This window comes from Cupressus sempervirens, chromosome 2 (genome assembly GCF_028749045.1).
Source record: "Cupressus sempervirens isolate cs-2001-9-10 chromosome 2, ASM2874904v1, whole genome shotgun sequence".
NCBI classification, from domain to species: Eukaryota; Viridiplantae; Streptophyta; class Pinopsida; order Cupressales; family Cupressaceae; genus Cupressus; species Cupressus sempervirens.
In genome coordinates, this window is record NC_143119.1 from 765,778,332 (window position 1) to 765,793,351 (window position 15,020).

General features: G+C 28.1%; 1 protein-coding gene across 1 annotated transcript; it reads right to left on the reverse strand.

Moving 5' to 3' along the window:
• Positions 1–893: 893 nt before the first annotated feature.
• On the reverse strand, positions 894–6,156 carry LOC149575699 (pectin acetylesterase 8-like). Its single transcript, XM_089816064.1, has 11 exons — positions 6,064–6,156; positions 5,566–5,695; positions 5,284–5,363; positions 5,060–5,149; positions 4,388–4,512; positions 4,228–4,288; positions 4,041–4,094; positions 2,560–2,637; positions 2,365–2,470; positions 2,128–2,273; positions 894–1,137 (listed from the first exon to the last, which is right to left on the reverse strand). Exons 1-11 carry the CDS (start codon positions 6,154–6,156, stop codon positions 985–987), a joined length of 1,116 nt encoding a protein of 371 aa, XP_089672190.1. The 3' UTR covers positions 894–984.
• Between the last annotated feature and the right edge of the window lie 8,864 nt (positions 6,157–15,020).

Sequence of the window (15,020 nt, forward strand, 5' to 3'; positions counted from 1 at the left end):
TTCTTACTAACAAACAATTGGGGATTCAACTTGATAGAAACCTTCAAAAGAACCATTAGATAGAGCAACACAAAGCACAATTCAAGAATAACAAAGTGTCTTTATGATACTTTATCAATGTGGTAAAACAAAGACAATGCACCTATGAATCCATGAGAAATTGGTGAACGATTGTCTCAATTTTATGATGTTAAAATTAAGGACAACAAAATTATAATACTAAAATAATAATATTTTAATAATAATAACATATAATAATATTTCTTAAAAGATTGTATAATATAAGTATATATATTATATTTTTAACACAAAAATACATTTAAAAAGTATAATAGATATAAAAATATAAAAATATAAACTAACTTATTTACATTTAACAATATTAAACATTAATAAATCAATTAGATTAATAAAAAATAATTCATGTAAATAGCATCTTACTGAGTTAATTGGATTCAACCAATCAAATAATAGAATAAACTTTTACCATAATTTAATAATTTGATAATAGAATTTAGAAATGATTTATTCTATCTATACTAATAACTACCAAAACATCATTTTTGCATGATCACGTTTATTTATTTTTATTATTATTGAAATAGTTAATTATTTTTGTGTAATTCTTTACCAATCAAAAATAAAAAATAAAAATAATACTTCATGTTTTTTTTTCTTTTAAACTTTTTAATATAAAATTTATATAAACTGTGAATGCCTTTGAACTAATTATCATACTTTGGTTTATGTTTAGCTAATAAGATTAATAAAAACAACAAAAAATTAATATATAAAATTGACAATATTTAGTTTCACTGAGAGAGGAACCTGTTCTGAAACATTATCTCTCAGTTCAAAACAATACTACATTGCTATTCTGATGTTAAAATACATTAAACAACAAAATAAACTTATTTTATAGAGATAAATTTGATTGCTACGTTGTACAGATGATCTTACAACATGCAAGTGCACTTTTTAGATTTAGTCCATAAAAGAATACGAGAAATCTGACAAGTCTCTATTCTGTAGAGTTTGATTATTATTATTGCAAGCTGTACCAAATGGATATGGACTATCTATATGCTTCCTCACACCTCGATCAAAATACCATTCTGCAACTGCTCCTGCAATTGACTGCAATGCCATAAAAATACAAATTATTAAACAATGTAACGTTTACCAACCTTTTGTCCAACCTGCCATGCAATCAAGAAATGTATGTTTTTTTCATGACAATAACTTGAAAAATATGACATGCAATATTTATATTTTCTTGTATTTATTGGCTTTGAGTATGTTAAAAAAATTATATCAGTTTTGGATCATTTTTTTTTATCATTATCTGAATGAAACTAAGCAAAATGAAAGTCAAATTATTTTTTATCATTATCTGAATGAAACTAAGCAAAATGAAAGTCAAAAGTACAAATGTTAATTATGAAATGTGATACATAATATTGATATAAAAAAATTGATTACAAGGTTGATGTAAAAATTTCAATTTCAACATTGATATAACAATTATCACACTGTGTATTAGGATTTGAGGTGTCATTTTTTGAGTTTAACTCATTGACCCATGTTAGTAGTGGCTCATAAGAACCCATCTCCCATGAGAATTAACGGAACATTTACTACACATTGCACCAAAACTTCCCCCAAATTACTCATCAGAATACTAGTCCATTTTGATTACAATGGAAGAAATTCGATAGTTAAACCCACTTGAGATGGAGTAGTACTAGATGGGTGGCCTTCGGAGCAGTGAATGAATCACCTTTCTCAGCATCACCTAGATATAATGAGCCCTAAGTGTTCCATTCATTATAATGAAAAATAAAATTACTAATCACGATAGGACAATTACCATTTTCTCAGATCATTATCTGAATAAAAGAATGTTAAAAAGAAAGGAAAACACAACTGTTAACTATAAATTGCTATCTGCAATATTAATGTAAAAATTCTGATCACAACATTAATACAATAATTATCACACAATTAAATTTAAAAACATCAAAATATCAACCCACTAAATAATGAAAATCTATTTCAACAACATTGTACCTTATTATATTTTCTAAAAAATTAGAGTTAAGTATTAAAATTTACATAAATTCATACCTTTGATCCTAATTTTGGAGAACCAGCTGCAAACCACAGATTTTGTCGACCAGTTTGGCAATGTAAATAACAGGAGTCTATAAAAAGTCCTCCCTCTTTGGAGTTTTTAATTTGTACTGCTGCACGAAGCATTAAATTTCTAAAATCTGGTAACACAAACAATCACATATTGAGATGCTCATAGAAATAATCTAAGAATTTCATTAAAGTTCAAGTGGATGGTAATGTCTATCTAACCTTTCAATTTACTTAATTGTTCAGCATCACAATCTGCTAAATTCTTCTTGCAGAGTTGCCATTCATTTTTAAGAGCTGAGTTCCTTGATACGAGGCTATTGGTAACCTGTTTAACATACTTATTTCAATTTTTTGTTTTTTTTTTTCCAATAAGAAAACAACAACAAGAAATCCAGTTTATTTGAAATCAATTACCTGCCAATAGTCGTATGCTGAATTCAGAAGAAAAAGTGGAGTTTTTATTGATTTCAATAAATACTGGGGAAAGAAACACTGCCATTTCAATTTTTAAGATTAGTACAAATAGGAGAAACACAAATTATAAATAATTCATAGGAGAAAGGTATCAGTAATCACAAGGACATATCAATTGTAATCATTTGTAGTAATCTGCATTGTATTATTAATCGTTTATTCAAGTTTTAGTAATGGTGTACAAATGAGTTGAGGTTTATGTATATTTCTCGTGAATGGAATAGAACTGCTGATTGTTTAGCCAAATGGACTTCTAGTCATGATCCGGGTTGGAATATTAGGGATAGGAGGCAACTGTCCTTTGAGATGGTGCAAGAATTTGATGATCTTCTTGCTCAGGATCGAGCTCCTTGTTGAGCTCTCCTTGTTGTATTCCTTTCTGTCTTAATAAATTTTTACCCCTCTTTTTGCAATGGTGTACAAATGAGTTAAACATAGATTAAAAAATTTAGAAAAGGAAAAAATGATAACTGTTGTACTAGAGAAACATCCAGGATCTGTTTGGCTGTAGGAATAGAAATATGGGAATAGGAATAATTATTCTGGAATAGAAAATGGGGTACGTATTTATTTGGTTCAAGAATAGGAATAATTATTCTGGAATAGAAAATGAGGTACGTATTTATTTGGTTCAACCAGCATTTTATGAGAAACTCATGGAGTTCAAAATTTATGCTTTTTAAAATAAATAAAACGAATACATATTCCAATTCTATCTATAATAAATAAAACTGAAATAAGAATACGCATTCCAATTCTATCTATTTAGGTGGAATTACAAAAGTTCATTTTTAGGTTAAAATTAGAATACATATTTCTATTTTATTTTCCATTCCAATTCCGATTTGGTGCATCCAAACGGAGAATTCAAAATTTTAAGAATTTACATATACTTATTCCACTTGCGGCTGCCAAACTAGCAGCTGGTGTAAAAGTGTCATTTTAAAACATTTGTCCAAAACCCACAACTAAGACTCCAATAGCCGTGGATGACTAAAAAATGAATAAAAGTGAACAGTTATTGGTGTTTTGGCATGTTTGTAAATGGGTACTGCATTTTTTGGGCCATAAATGAGGGGTTAAGGTAACGGGCTTGTTTCAGCTAGTACATTAAAGAACTAATGTTGTCCATTAGATTAACAGTCTAAGGGACCAAAGGACCATAGTACTAAGCAATTACTAAATTCTTTTCCATTTCCAATAGCTATAGATCTTAACAAAAAAATTAACAATTTGATTGATCTTATCAACTTCAAATAAACTATTGAAATATATATAATTATTTTAGTAACCATTATTAAGAACTACTATAACACAAATAAAAGAAAAACTACTATTGATATCTTTCCCTAAACAAAGATTATAAACATAACTTTCTATTCTTTATTTTTATTTTATTTTAATATTACAAACATAGTTACCAAGGCTGGACTCATTCTAGTTGTGCAGGTTGGATCAAGATTTTTAGCTGATCCCTGCAAAGAAAACGCAGTTTAATGTAAGTGTTAGCAATCATGAACAAATGTGAAGAACAAATAACTTTTCTAAATCTGTTTGTTGAAGATAATATGTTGTAAAATAGCTGTTCAAAAGTTATGAAGAACATACGTGCAACTTGACAGTCTGACGGAAGAAATTTCTTATAAATTGGTGTCCAGAAAGATCATCTCTGCTCCACATGCATAAGGCGGCCATTACTAAAATTACCTTTTTTATTATCTATCATTTGCTACCAAGAAGAACAGAGAAAAACTAATTGAGATCATACACATTGAGAAAAAATCCAGCATCTGACAAGCACTTGACTTTAGTGGTCAATGGTAGAAGTGCCCTAAACTCATCACAATGAATGATTGTTGTCAATCCACCTGCTGAGCACCCAGTAAGTAATGCCTACACAGATATTTAAAATCAAATGAATATGGTAACATGATATGAATCCATTTATTGAAAGAGGAGAAAATGTAAGGGTTTTCTTTTATCTTAATGTAAGATTTCTACAATTCATCAGTATTATTAGTTTAGTTTTAGATTTGATTGTGTGAACAATTATTATCATCAGCAATAGGATTCTTAATGTGTTTTTAGTTAGATGTTCCATTTTTTATGATCGATCATGAAATACAATCTAAAATGTTGATGATGAATTTTCTTCTTTCTAAACATGTCTGTTGTGAAAATGGTTCATAAAGTATGATCTGAAATATTAATGATGAATTTTTTTGTTCTGTACATGTTTCATTCTGATAATAGATCGTGCTTGATAGATCATAAAATATAATAAAGAAGAAACAATTAATTTAACTAACTTGAATCTAATAATCTCTTAGAACAGAGATTGGAAGCATTCTTGCTCAAGATTTACAAATGCTGATCTTTTCCTGAAATTCACAAACTTTTTATTTAAGAAATCTCACAATTATGAACAAGACTTGCCCACCTCTTCAGCTTCAAACAATCCTTTTGCCAAGAGATCTTCCATAACAGCTTGCCAAATCCTTTTCCCTCTGAAATAGAGGTTGTTGGTGGTCTATTTAACAATCAAAAGTACTAATCAGTATACACATCTGCCTATATAAAACCTAAAAATTGTGATGTTAGATCAGATAATAACAGGATTGCTTAAAACAAAACAGAGCACTGAAAAAAATATAATATTTACACCTGATTTACTTCTTCCACATCTCCTGTGAATGATGATCCATCACAATAGGAGACTCTAACTCGATTCCAATTATAGAAATCTGTTAAACAGTCAATGATTAAGAGATTTGGTTCAATTATATTGTTCCATTGAGATTGGTATCTCAATGCTCAAGGAAAACCAATATGCTCCATAAATTTGGGAAGAGATCTTCATCTAAAATAGATTTGCTAATCTTCAATTAATACCACTTGTTCATAACAAATGCTGTTACATTTTGTGGGAAGTTAATATAGTGTTACCTGGATTTTCTGACTGGATAGAACTTAAAATTCCTGAAAAGGTTTTCACTTTTTGTAAAAGAGTAGATGAACCATGATTTGTTTTGGCACGAATTTGACATGTTCTTAAGTTGTTACACCATCCTCCACCCTGTTTCACATTTAATAAATTAAACTCTAGTGTTATCAGATCTATTAACTTCATCAAGTTTATCAGATTTTTATTTTCTCTTTTGTGATCTTTTGTACGACATTTTTTAGTATAAATTCTTTCGCTCTCTTGAATTTCAATGATAGATCATGAAGTATGATCCCAAATATTAATGATAAAAACTATCATACAATCGATCTCAGAAAAAAAAAGTCTGAAAATTTTGATAATATAAAGTCTAGAACATTCAGATTTATTGATCACATACATAAAAACAATATGATCCAAAACATTTATACTAAAACGAAATGCCTAATCGAAACAAAAGCAAACATTCAGATCAATCTGAATGTTTGCTACCCAATTACCTCTATATCAATGACCCACTTATTTGAGCCTGAACCAACTCCTCTGTCTAAGTAGTATGAAGGTGGGCTTCCATCCAAACAAACTGCACCCATTAAAACAGATCAGTTAATATAGTATTTTAGATACATGCCCAACTTTTCTCCTCTCTTTTTCTTTCTATATATCAAATTTATTCTCTGAATAGTAAAATTTAAGAAGTTTAACACATGAATGAATTTTTTCATATATGTGCCTACCAGCTCCTTTTTCAATTGCACCAAATACCAATGTGATTCTCACACTAGAATTTGTTTGCAATTCCCCATAGGCCACTGTAAGTAGGATTATTGCCATTATCAAGATAGAACTTGAGAATTCCATCTTGAAATTGGACAACAATACACAAATCACAACTTTGAGCTAAGCTTTTAATTGCCAGAAAAGATGGGATTCTGGTAAGAATAAAAAGCAGTAGGAGCCGCCTAAAAATGTTATCTTGGATTATATTCTAGATATCTTGAACAAAAAAATGCTATTTTTGTTGCAGCATTCCTCGTTGATAGCCTGAGAAGTGATGTTGTCCGCACAAGGATTGTTAATGGCTGTTAATTATCGCAGCTGGATGCTTGTGTTGTTCATCATACAAGGCTTAAATAATAATAATTATGGTTTACAAAATATTACTTCTAAATGTTAACCTGTCTTGTTTGGAAGGTTATTGGTCGTAAATCTTATCACATAAGATTTGCCTCCAACAGCCTTGGGCAAGATTTGATGAGATATCATCTTGTATTAAATTTATTTATATAAGGTGTCTTAACCTTGTATAATTCCTATTCTTATTATTATTTGTTTTGTAAAATGTATTTTTGCAAATAATATGTAAATGTGAGTGTGCATGTCTAGTTGGCATGTTGATCACTTACATGTGTCGGCATCTTGAAGTGTGTGAAGGAGATCATGGCTGAAATGGTTATGACGGATTCCTATGACGCGTAAGAGCTATTTAAGGAATGAGCTATGACAGGTGTAAGAGCATCTTATGACATGAGGCCTATTTGGGCACCCAAGAATGAGTGGTTGGTGTGTGTAAGAGAATATGCCAAAAATAGGTTGGTATGACGGATTCCCTTACACTTCTCTTGTGACCGCTATTTTTGGCGGATTCTATGACAAGCTGTCATTGTCTATTCAAAGGATGGATGCCCTTTTCTTGGTATTGGATGTACATGTGGCATTGTGCATGTTTCTTGGTGGTTGAGCCATGAAAAATGCCCAACTCCTTTGTGGGCATTTTGTTGGGTCTTAAGATGTTCATAAAAGGAGTATTGCATGTTGTAATGCAATAGAGAGTGGAAGAGAGAGAGATGAGAAGATATTTGCACAGGGTTATGCTACCAGATTTTCTCTAGAATGGAGCAAGATGTAAATCTCCATGTGAAGGCTGAAAATGTATTATAACTTGTTACTGAATAATACATTAGCTTGATGGTTTGGAGGGTGAGGTTTTTTACCTAGAAAGGTTTTTCCCACGTATATCTGTGTTCTCTATTCTGTCTAATTCTTCTAGTTCTATGATTGTAGAGTAATAAGCTGTATATCGTAATGCTGCTGAATTTTGTTTAGATCGGTAAATTGCAATCACTTTCCTTTAAGGTTTTAATTGTGGAAAATCAACTATGTCTGTTTCCGCTTTTATGGCATAGTAGTATGCACTTGTATTTCCTGATTAGAAGTTGTACCAAAAACTTTTGCATACAAGATGTGCATACTGATCTCAGATGAATTTCTGGGATGCTCTCATTTCCCTTCATTCTGGAGGCTAAATACTAGTGTATTGATTGCACTTTAATTAGTTTTACACAATGACATTTAATTATTTTTACTTTATTGCAATATTTTTAGAGTTTAAATATTTTCAATGAATTAAATATATTCTTTAAAATTAAAATTGGTTGAGTTCATTTGGTCTTATAGACTCCTTTATTTGGAGCTCGTCCATATTGCATTTTTAGTGGCAAGATTTTGGGAGACTATTTATTAATATAGTTAGTAAATTTATTTAATTGAAAGTAGAAATATGTATTGATTATTTATTTATTTTAAATCATTAAATATGAAATTTCATATATTTACAAGTATATTACAATGAAATAACTAACAAAAAAATATTTAGAATTTCTAAATTTATTATTTCTTAAAAAATAAAACATAAATAAATTAGAAATTTCCACCACTTTTATATAAACCATGTTTAATTTATATTTGTTATATTTTTACTATTAAATGAAAAATCTCTTACATTTTTAAATTCATTCTCAAAAACTACTTACACAAAATAATAACAATAATAGCAGTTGCATGCTTTTGTACATGCAACGAGTGTGTCGATAGGAGATGAGATTTAAGAGAAATATGTAGAATGAACATTAAATAATGTAAATATAAGTTTTTTTTAAAATGAAAATACAAAAATAAAAAAGTTGAAGATTAAAACGTAGATATAAAATTTACAATATTTAGAAAATTTGAATATTTCTTAAGAAATGTGTTCAATAGTTTCAATATTTTACAATTAAATTTAATTTATCAAATATGGAAAAAATAATCATTTAAAAAAAAGTCCATCAAAAAATTTATTTCGAAAAATTAATAAAAGAAATACAAAAAAAGTAATATGAAAAATAGCAACATCTCTAACAAATATTCTATTGACTAAATAAATTATAGAAACTAAAAAAACAATATTTAAAAAAAAAACTAAACTAATACAAATAACTAATTTAAAGTAATTTAAATACTAAAACCTAAATCGATTTAAAAAATCAAAAGTTTAATAAATAGAGATCACAACATAATCTAATGTGGAGATCACAAGTAATTATTTTTTAAATAAATAAGAAAAGAAAATAATAGTTAAAAGTGGATATTTAAATTATAATCTTAGGTGAACAAATTAGATTATTAATAATTTTTAATTTAAATAACATAATATTTACTAAATCTATTAAATAGATTAATAAATAATATTTATTTAAATTAAATTTATCAAATATGAAAAAAAAAAAAATTTAAAAGCTCATCAAAAACTGTATTATGAAAAAATAAAAAGAGAAATAAAAAAATAATATGCCTAATAAATATTCTATTGACTAAATAAATTATAGAAACAAAAAAATAATATCTAAAGAATAAATTAAACTAATATTTTAAAAAATTAAAATAATTTAAAAACTAATATCTAAATCAATTTTAAAAATCAAAAGTTAACTAATAGATCACAACATGAGCTAATGTGGAGATCACAACTAATAAATAGAAGAAAAAAAATAGTTAAAAGTGGAGATAACAACTAATAAATATCAAAACAAGAGTTAAAAGTGAAAGGAGATAAAAACTACTGGTAAATAATTAACGAGAAGCATTTTCAATTTTTTTGCCAAACTCTTGCAAATTTTCCATCCAAAATTTAATTTTCAAGAACAAAGTTCCCACAAATAGCCTATCAACTAAATTACCTTTTTTTTTCTCAAAACATATTTAATAATAATGAAAATAGATATCATTATAATATTAATATGACTTAGATACAAAAAAAAATTAAATATATATTTTAATAATTTTGAAGTTTACTCTATCAATTTATTAACGAGTACCATTATAAGTAGTAATTAGTGTTGTACTCATTCTAATCTCTTAATTTATTAATGAAACTCAAAATCCAATTTCAAAATATTACAATGATATTTTAAACCATAATACATTATATCATTCTAATCTATAAATATATTTTTCATAAAAATATACTCAATTCATTAAATGAGTACAATGATATTTTAAATCAATAAGTGTAAATAGTATTATATATTATATATATTATCGACAATTCTAAACTATAAGGGCAAGTACAGGTCAATATGTGACACTTGTTAATTATGTCATACTTAAATACTATAATTTGACTAATAAGAAATGTTAAAACTTCAAAATTGCCTAATTTAAATATCAAATAATTTTGAAGTTTACTCTATCAATTTATTAACGAGTACCATTATAAGTATTAATTAGTGTTGTACTCATTCTAATCTCTTAATTTATTAATGAAACTTAAAATCCAATTTCAAAATATTACAATGATATTTTCAACCATAATACATTATATCATTCTAATCTATATATATATTTTTCATAAAAATATACTCAATTCATTAAATGAGTACAATGATATTTTAAATCAATAAGTGTAAATAGTATTATATATTATATATATTATCGACAATTTCTAAACTATAAGGGCAAGTACAGGTCAATATGTGACACTTGTTAATTATGTCATACTTAAATACTATAATTGACTAATAAGAAATGTTAAAACTTCAAAATTGCCTAATTTAAATATCAAATATTTATAAAATTAAAAATATTAATTATATTTGTTGATAGATTTATAAATTGTTTTGAGATATTGTCATTTAGATACTTTGTTGGTGAAACAATCAACAAGGTTGCACAAACATAGTGATCTTGTGCTAGTTAACCATTGAACTAGTGGGTAAAAATTGAAAACAAGAGTTGTGTGTGTTGCATTAAAACTAATCTGTAATTCTTTAAAGGAAGTGAGTTATTCTACTATTGTTGCTTGTGTTGCACAAATTGTTGTATAATATTTCATATCAAATCAATCTATTATAATATGAATGTAGAATTTTACGATTAATTTATAATTATTAATTATAAAATATTTTATAAAAAAATAATTCTAGTTATGCTTCTAGGTGAGATTGTGTGTGAGTTTGTCAGCATCAACGTTTCAGATCATACTCAACGATCCATCATCAAGATGAGAGAACTAAGAAAAAACATGAGTATGATCTGAAACATTGATGTTATAAACTCACATACAATCTCACCCAAAATCATAAATAGAATATCATGGATTGTGGAAATTTATTGCAATTAAGAAAATAATTATTTATATAAATATATAGATTTATATGACATATTTGAACAATTTATGAGAAAATATAATTATGGAGAGAATTCTCACTATGTTTAAAATAGGAGTGAATGAGTTTTGACTCAGAAACTACATAATTAGATCATCCTAAAATCTCTGCAAAGAATATTTCACTTACCAATATAAATCTAGTTAAGCTATATCACACGCTAAAGTCATTGAAAAAAATAATTATTTACATTTGTACATTAAAATTATTATCTAAAAATATTTAAATACAACATTTTTTAAAATTAAAAAAGTATAAATTATTTATGAAGATGATGTTTGAAAAAAAATACCAACAATCTAATAAAAAACTTTTTTACATAAAATTATAAATAAAATAATTTCCAACTTAAAAAGTAAGTAAATAGCACCCATTATCATAGAGTAGAATAAACTAGAATTATAATGTCACTATTGAAATAAATTCACCATGCTAATGTCCAGTTGTTCCTATATAAACTTTCCTAATTTTTGAAACAAAAAAAAAAAAGACAAAAATACCACTAGGATGACCAATTAGAAAATAAGAATTAAATTACAAAATTACAATTTAATAAAATATTTTCTACTTGAACTATAGTATAAAAAAGCTATTCACAGTTTCCAAGAAATGAATTAATAGATAAAAGTGCTATGAAAACTTTAGTCTCTGCCTATAGGCAGGACTAATAATAAAATTGAAAATAAAATATAAAATCAATAAGTTTTAATGTGTTGAATAATGACAAAAAAACAACTAAAATTTGATTAAAGAGAAGAATCTAGATTTGTCTATGTTTATTTTATTCTACTAAACTGTATAAATATGTATTCCTTTATTTGAAGTTACTTACAAATTTATCACATTTTTCTTTGTTGAGGTTGTAAAATATTGTTTTCCAAACTTGATTAATAAACACGGACCTACAACATGTGACAAACCTCCATAGGCATGATGTCACCTAGTATCTTGTCATTTTAGTTCCCACTCTTGAATTTTATAAAATAATATTCATTGCCAAATCTTTGTCATTTTTTTACAAATATAAACTAATATGGCTAACGATGTCTCCTCTCCAACTTCAAATTTTTTACCATTTCTTCTAACACAAGATCTTTAGTATTACCACCATCACTAATCCCATTACAAACTCTACATGAAGTCATATTTTCTTCTTGTTTGTTCCTCTAAATTTAGAAAGGATCTTCTTGTTACAAGAACCTCTCCTCCATCCTCATCTTTCAAATGTGAAGAATTGGCATCTTCATCTTTATGGGAAACTTGTGCATTACCCTCAATTCCTCTATTTTCCCCCTCTTTGATACTAAAGATAATTATGTGCTCTATATACTTCATTGTATTTGAAATAAGTTCCTAGAAAGCCTCCAGTTCTAGGTTCCCATCCAAAACTTCATCTTCCTTTTTGATCATTAGTTTCATCATAGAGATGGTGGGAATTATCTCCCTTATTAATTTGGTTTCTACCTAATTCTTTGAACAATCTTCTACTAAATTTTTTTCTCCATATGATCACCCTTCTTCTCTTTTCTCTTTTATTTAACTTCTCTTCTACCTTCATATCAAATTGATTAATATCCTCAATAGTTTTCATTCTGAGTAGACTAAGCTCCTCCTAAATACTCAATTTTAAACCATTAATGTAACAACTACCTTTTTCTTGTTGGCCTCATAATTGGTGTGTTCTTATCAAGCTTAGATAAAATACTTCTATGTGATCCAAAAATGTACCTTGTTGCTTCAAAATTTGAATCTCCTTTAACAAATTGAGCTCATAATTATCAAGAATTTCACCACTCAATCTCATCTCATTCTCTTGTCTAATCCTCTTTTAATTCTCTTTATCTAAACTTCTCTCTTGAATAGGTTTTTTTGAATTTGACCCTAGATTCATGATTTTCCACTTCTTAGCAACCAAATTAATCTTCCATGTCATCAATCCAATAAAACAACTCCTCTAGATTCAGAAAAAAATAGTTAAAATGTAAAGACTTAATCATTTTCTTGATATTGAAAATGGCCTTACCTTTTTAGGATCTCTCATAAACTCTTGTTCTTCTTCCTTCCTCAATAATTTCATTGTCACTTACATCTCGGCCTCTTCATTCCTCTCTTATATGAACCCCTCTTGTAGTGATTGTCTTCATCCATGGAGAGCATTGAATCCTCTTCTTGAGCAACATTTGTTCCACTAACATTTTATTAACCACTTAACCTTTGTAGAGGAATCTTGATCACAAAACTAAAAGTCCTAATACAAATCACCTCATATTTATTATGTTCTTTTCACACTCAATAACTCTCACTCTGACATCAATTGACGAAGTGTTATCCCCTTATATGCCCAAACATATTCTATGATACATTTCATAAAGGGTTAACACACCCAACAATCACACATAGCATAATAGACATAATTACATGAATTTGTAGCAAACAAATTGCTTTCTATTTCTTAACAAAACAAAATATAAATTCATCAATTAAAAAATAATAGCATTTTAGGATATAAATAGATGTACAATATGGAGCTATAAGGTTTTCTTGTCAAGCTCTATAATGAAGGAGTCAGTTGTGAATGCCCAAAAAATAGTCCAAGATCCCAATTTATAATGTGCGTGCGTGCGTGCGTGCGTGCGTGCGTGCGTGCGTGCGTGCGTGCGTGCGTGCGTGCGTGCGTGCGTGCGTGCGTGCGTGCGTGCGTGCGTGCGTGCGTGTGTGTGTGTGTGTGTGTGTGTGTGTGTGTGAGAGAGAGAGAGAGAGAGAGAGAGATTTTAGTATACTAGAACTATCAGCAAACACCTATTGGAAATCCCATGACCCCTTGGGATGAGTACACATGAAATTTGAGAAATACAGTATAGCCAATCAAAGTCCGTAGAACTTTCTCAAGCAATTCACCTAAGGAGGAAACCTTTCAAATTCTTAAAATAGGTACCTAAGAAGGTGTTATTTTAATTCATCTTTTCCATGACTCATCCCCTACCCTAAGCAAATTCCAAGATGGGATTTTTTTCCATTTTGTAACATAAATAATAAAAATATGTTTCCTCTCACAAAAATCATTTTTTCTATTTGATGTACAACTATAAACATTAAATAATTTCGTCACTTTATGTCCCCTTGAACAATCTCCAAGGTACATAGTGACCTATAGTAGTTTGCATTTTTTTTTCTCAAAATAAGGGACCGAAGCCGAAAGATTTGTATAAAAGTATGATAAAAACAACATAGTTTAAATCCAAATACTCCACTAGCCTAAAACTTGAACTTGTCCCATTGACAGATCAATAGTAGAAGCTACAAGATCACTTTTGCAAGAAAAATAGAAAAAACAAAGTATGGATTTTTTTATTTGTTACTCCTTAGCCTGAGGATATTGAAGATCATTTTTCCTCTTAGACATTCTTGGTTTAGTCCCTAGGAGTCTTCCTTCTCTTCCTATAATGTTATTCTAACCCCTAACATATAATTTGAAGTACTATGAATAGTAATTAGTACACTAAGATCAACTGAAAATAGGTTTTTGTCTAAATATTTGATCCTAACTATTATGTTTTGTGATTTAGCTTGACAATGATATATATAGTACAAAGAGAATGAAATGTGTTGATATATGATTGAAAATATTATTTGAGTTAGAAAATTGTTGTAAGAAGTGTTTTCAATCATTGTTTTGTCATTGATGTCAAACTTGTTATATGTTGGTAAGACAATTGCTTATATGTTTCAAGCACTATCACTTAGTTGATTGATGAAGAGGATCTGATCAACAAGATGTAAAAAAAGTACCTAGAGGAAAGGTTGAGTTATGATTATGTATTGAAGTGCAAGAATCAGTTAAGACAATGATAATATAATGTATTGATGATCTACTTGGGGTTACAAAATATTTGGCTACACTTAGAAAGTTTAGAAGAAAAAGGTTGGACAAAGTTCATTTTCCAAGCTTGACCAAGTTGATAGAAGGTGCC

Excerpts from the sequence above, each read along its gene's own strand:
- LOC149575699 (XM_089816064.1), bottom strand. The coding sequence starts at position 6,156 with ATGGGTGCAGTTTGTTTGGATGGAAGCCCACCTTCATACTACTTAGAC. Across the intron at positions 5,364-5,565 it reads TATCCAGTCAGAAAATCCAG|ATTTCTATAATTGGAATCGA; the intron begins GTAACACTATAT and ends ACTGTTTAACAG. Across the intron at positions 4,095-4,227 it reads GTCAGACTGTCAAGTTGCAC|GGATCAGCTAAAAATCTTGA; the intron begins GTATGTTCTTCA and ends TTTTCTTTGCAG.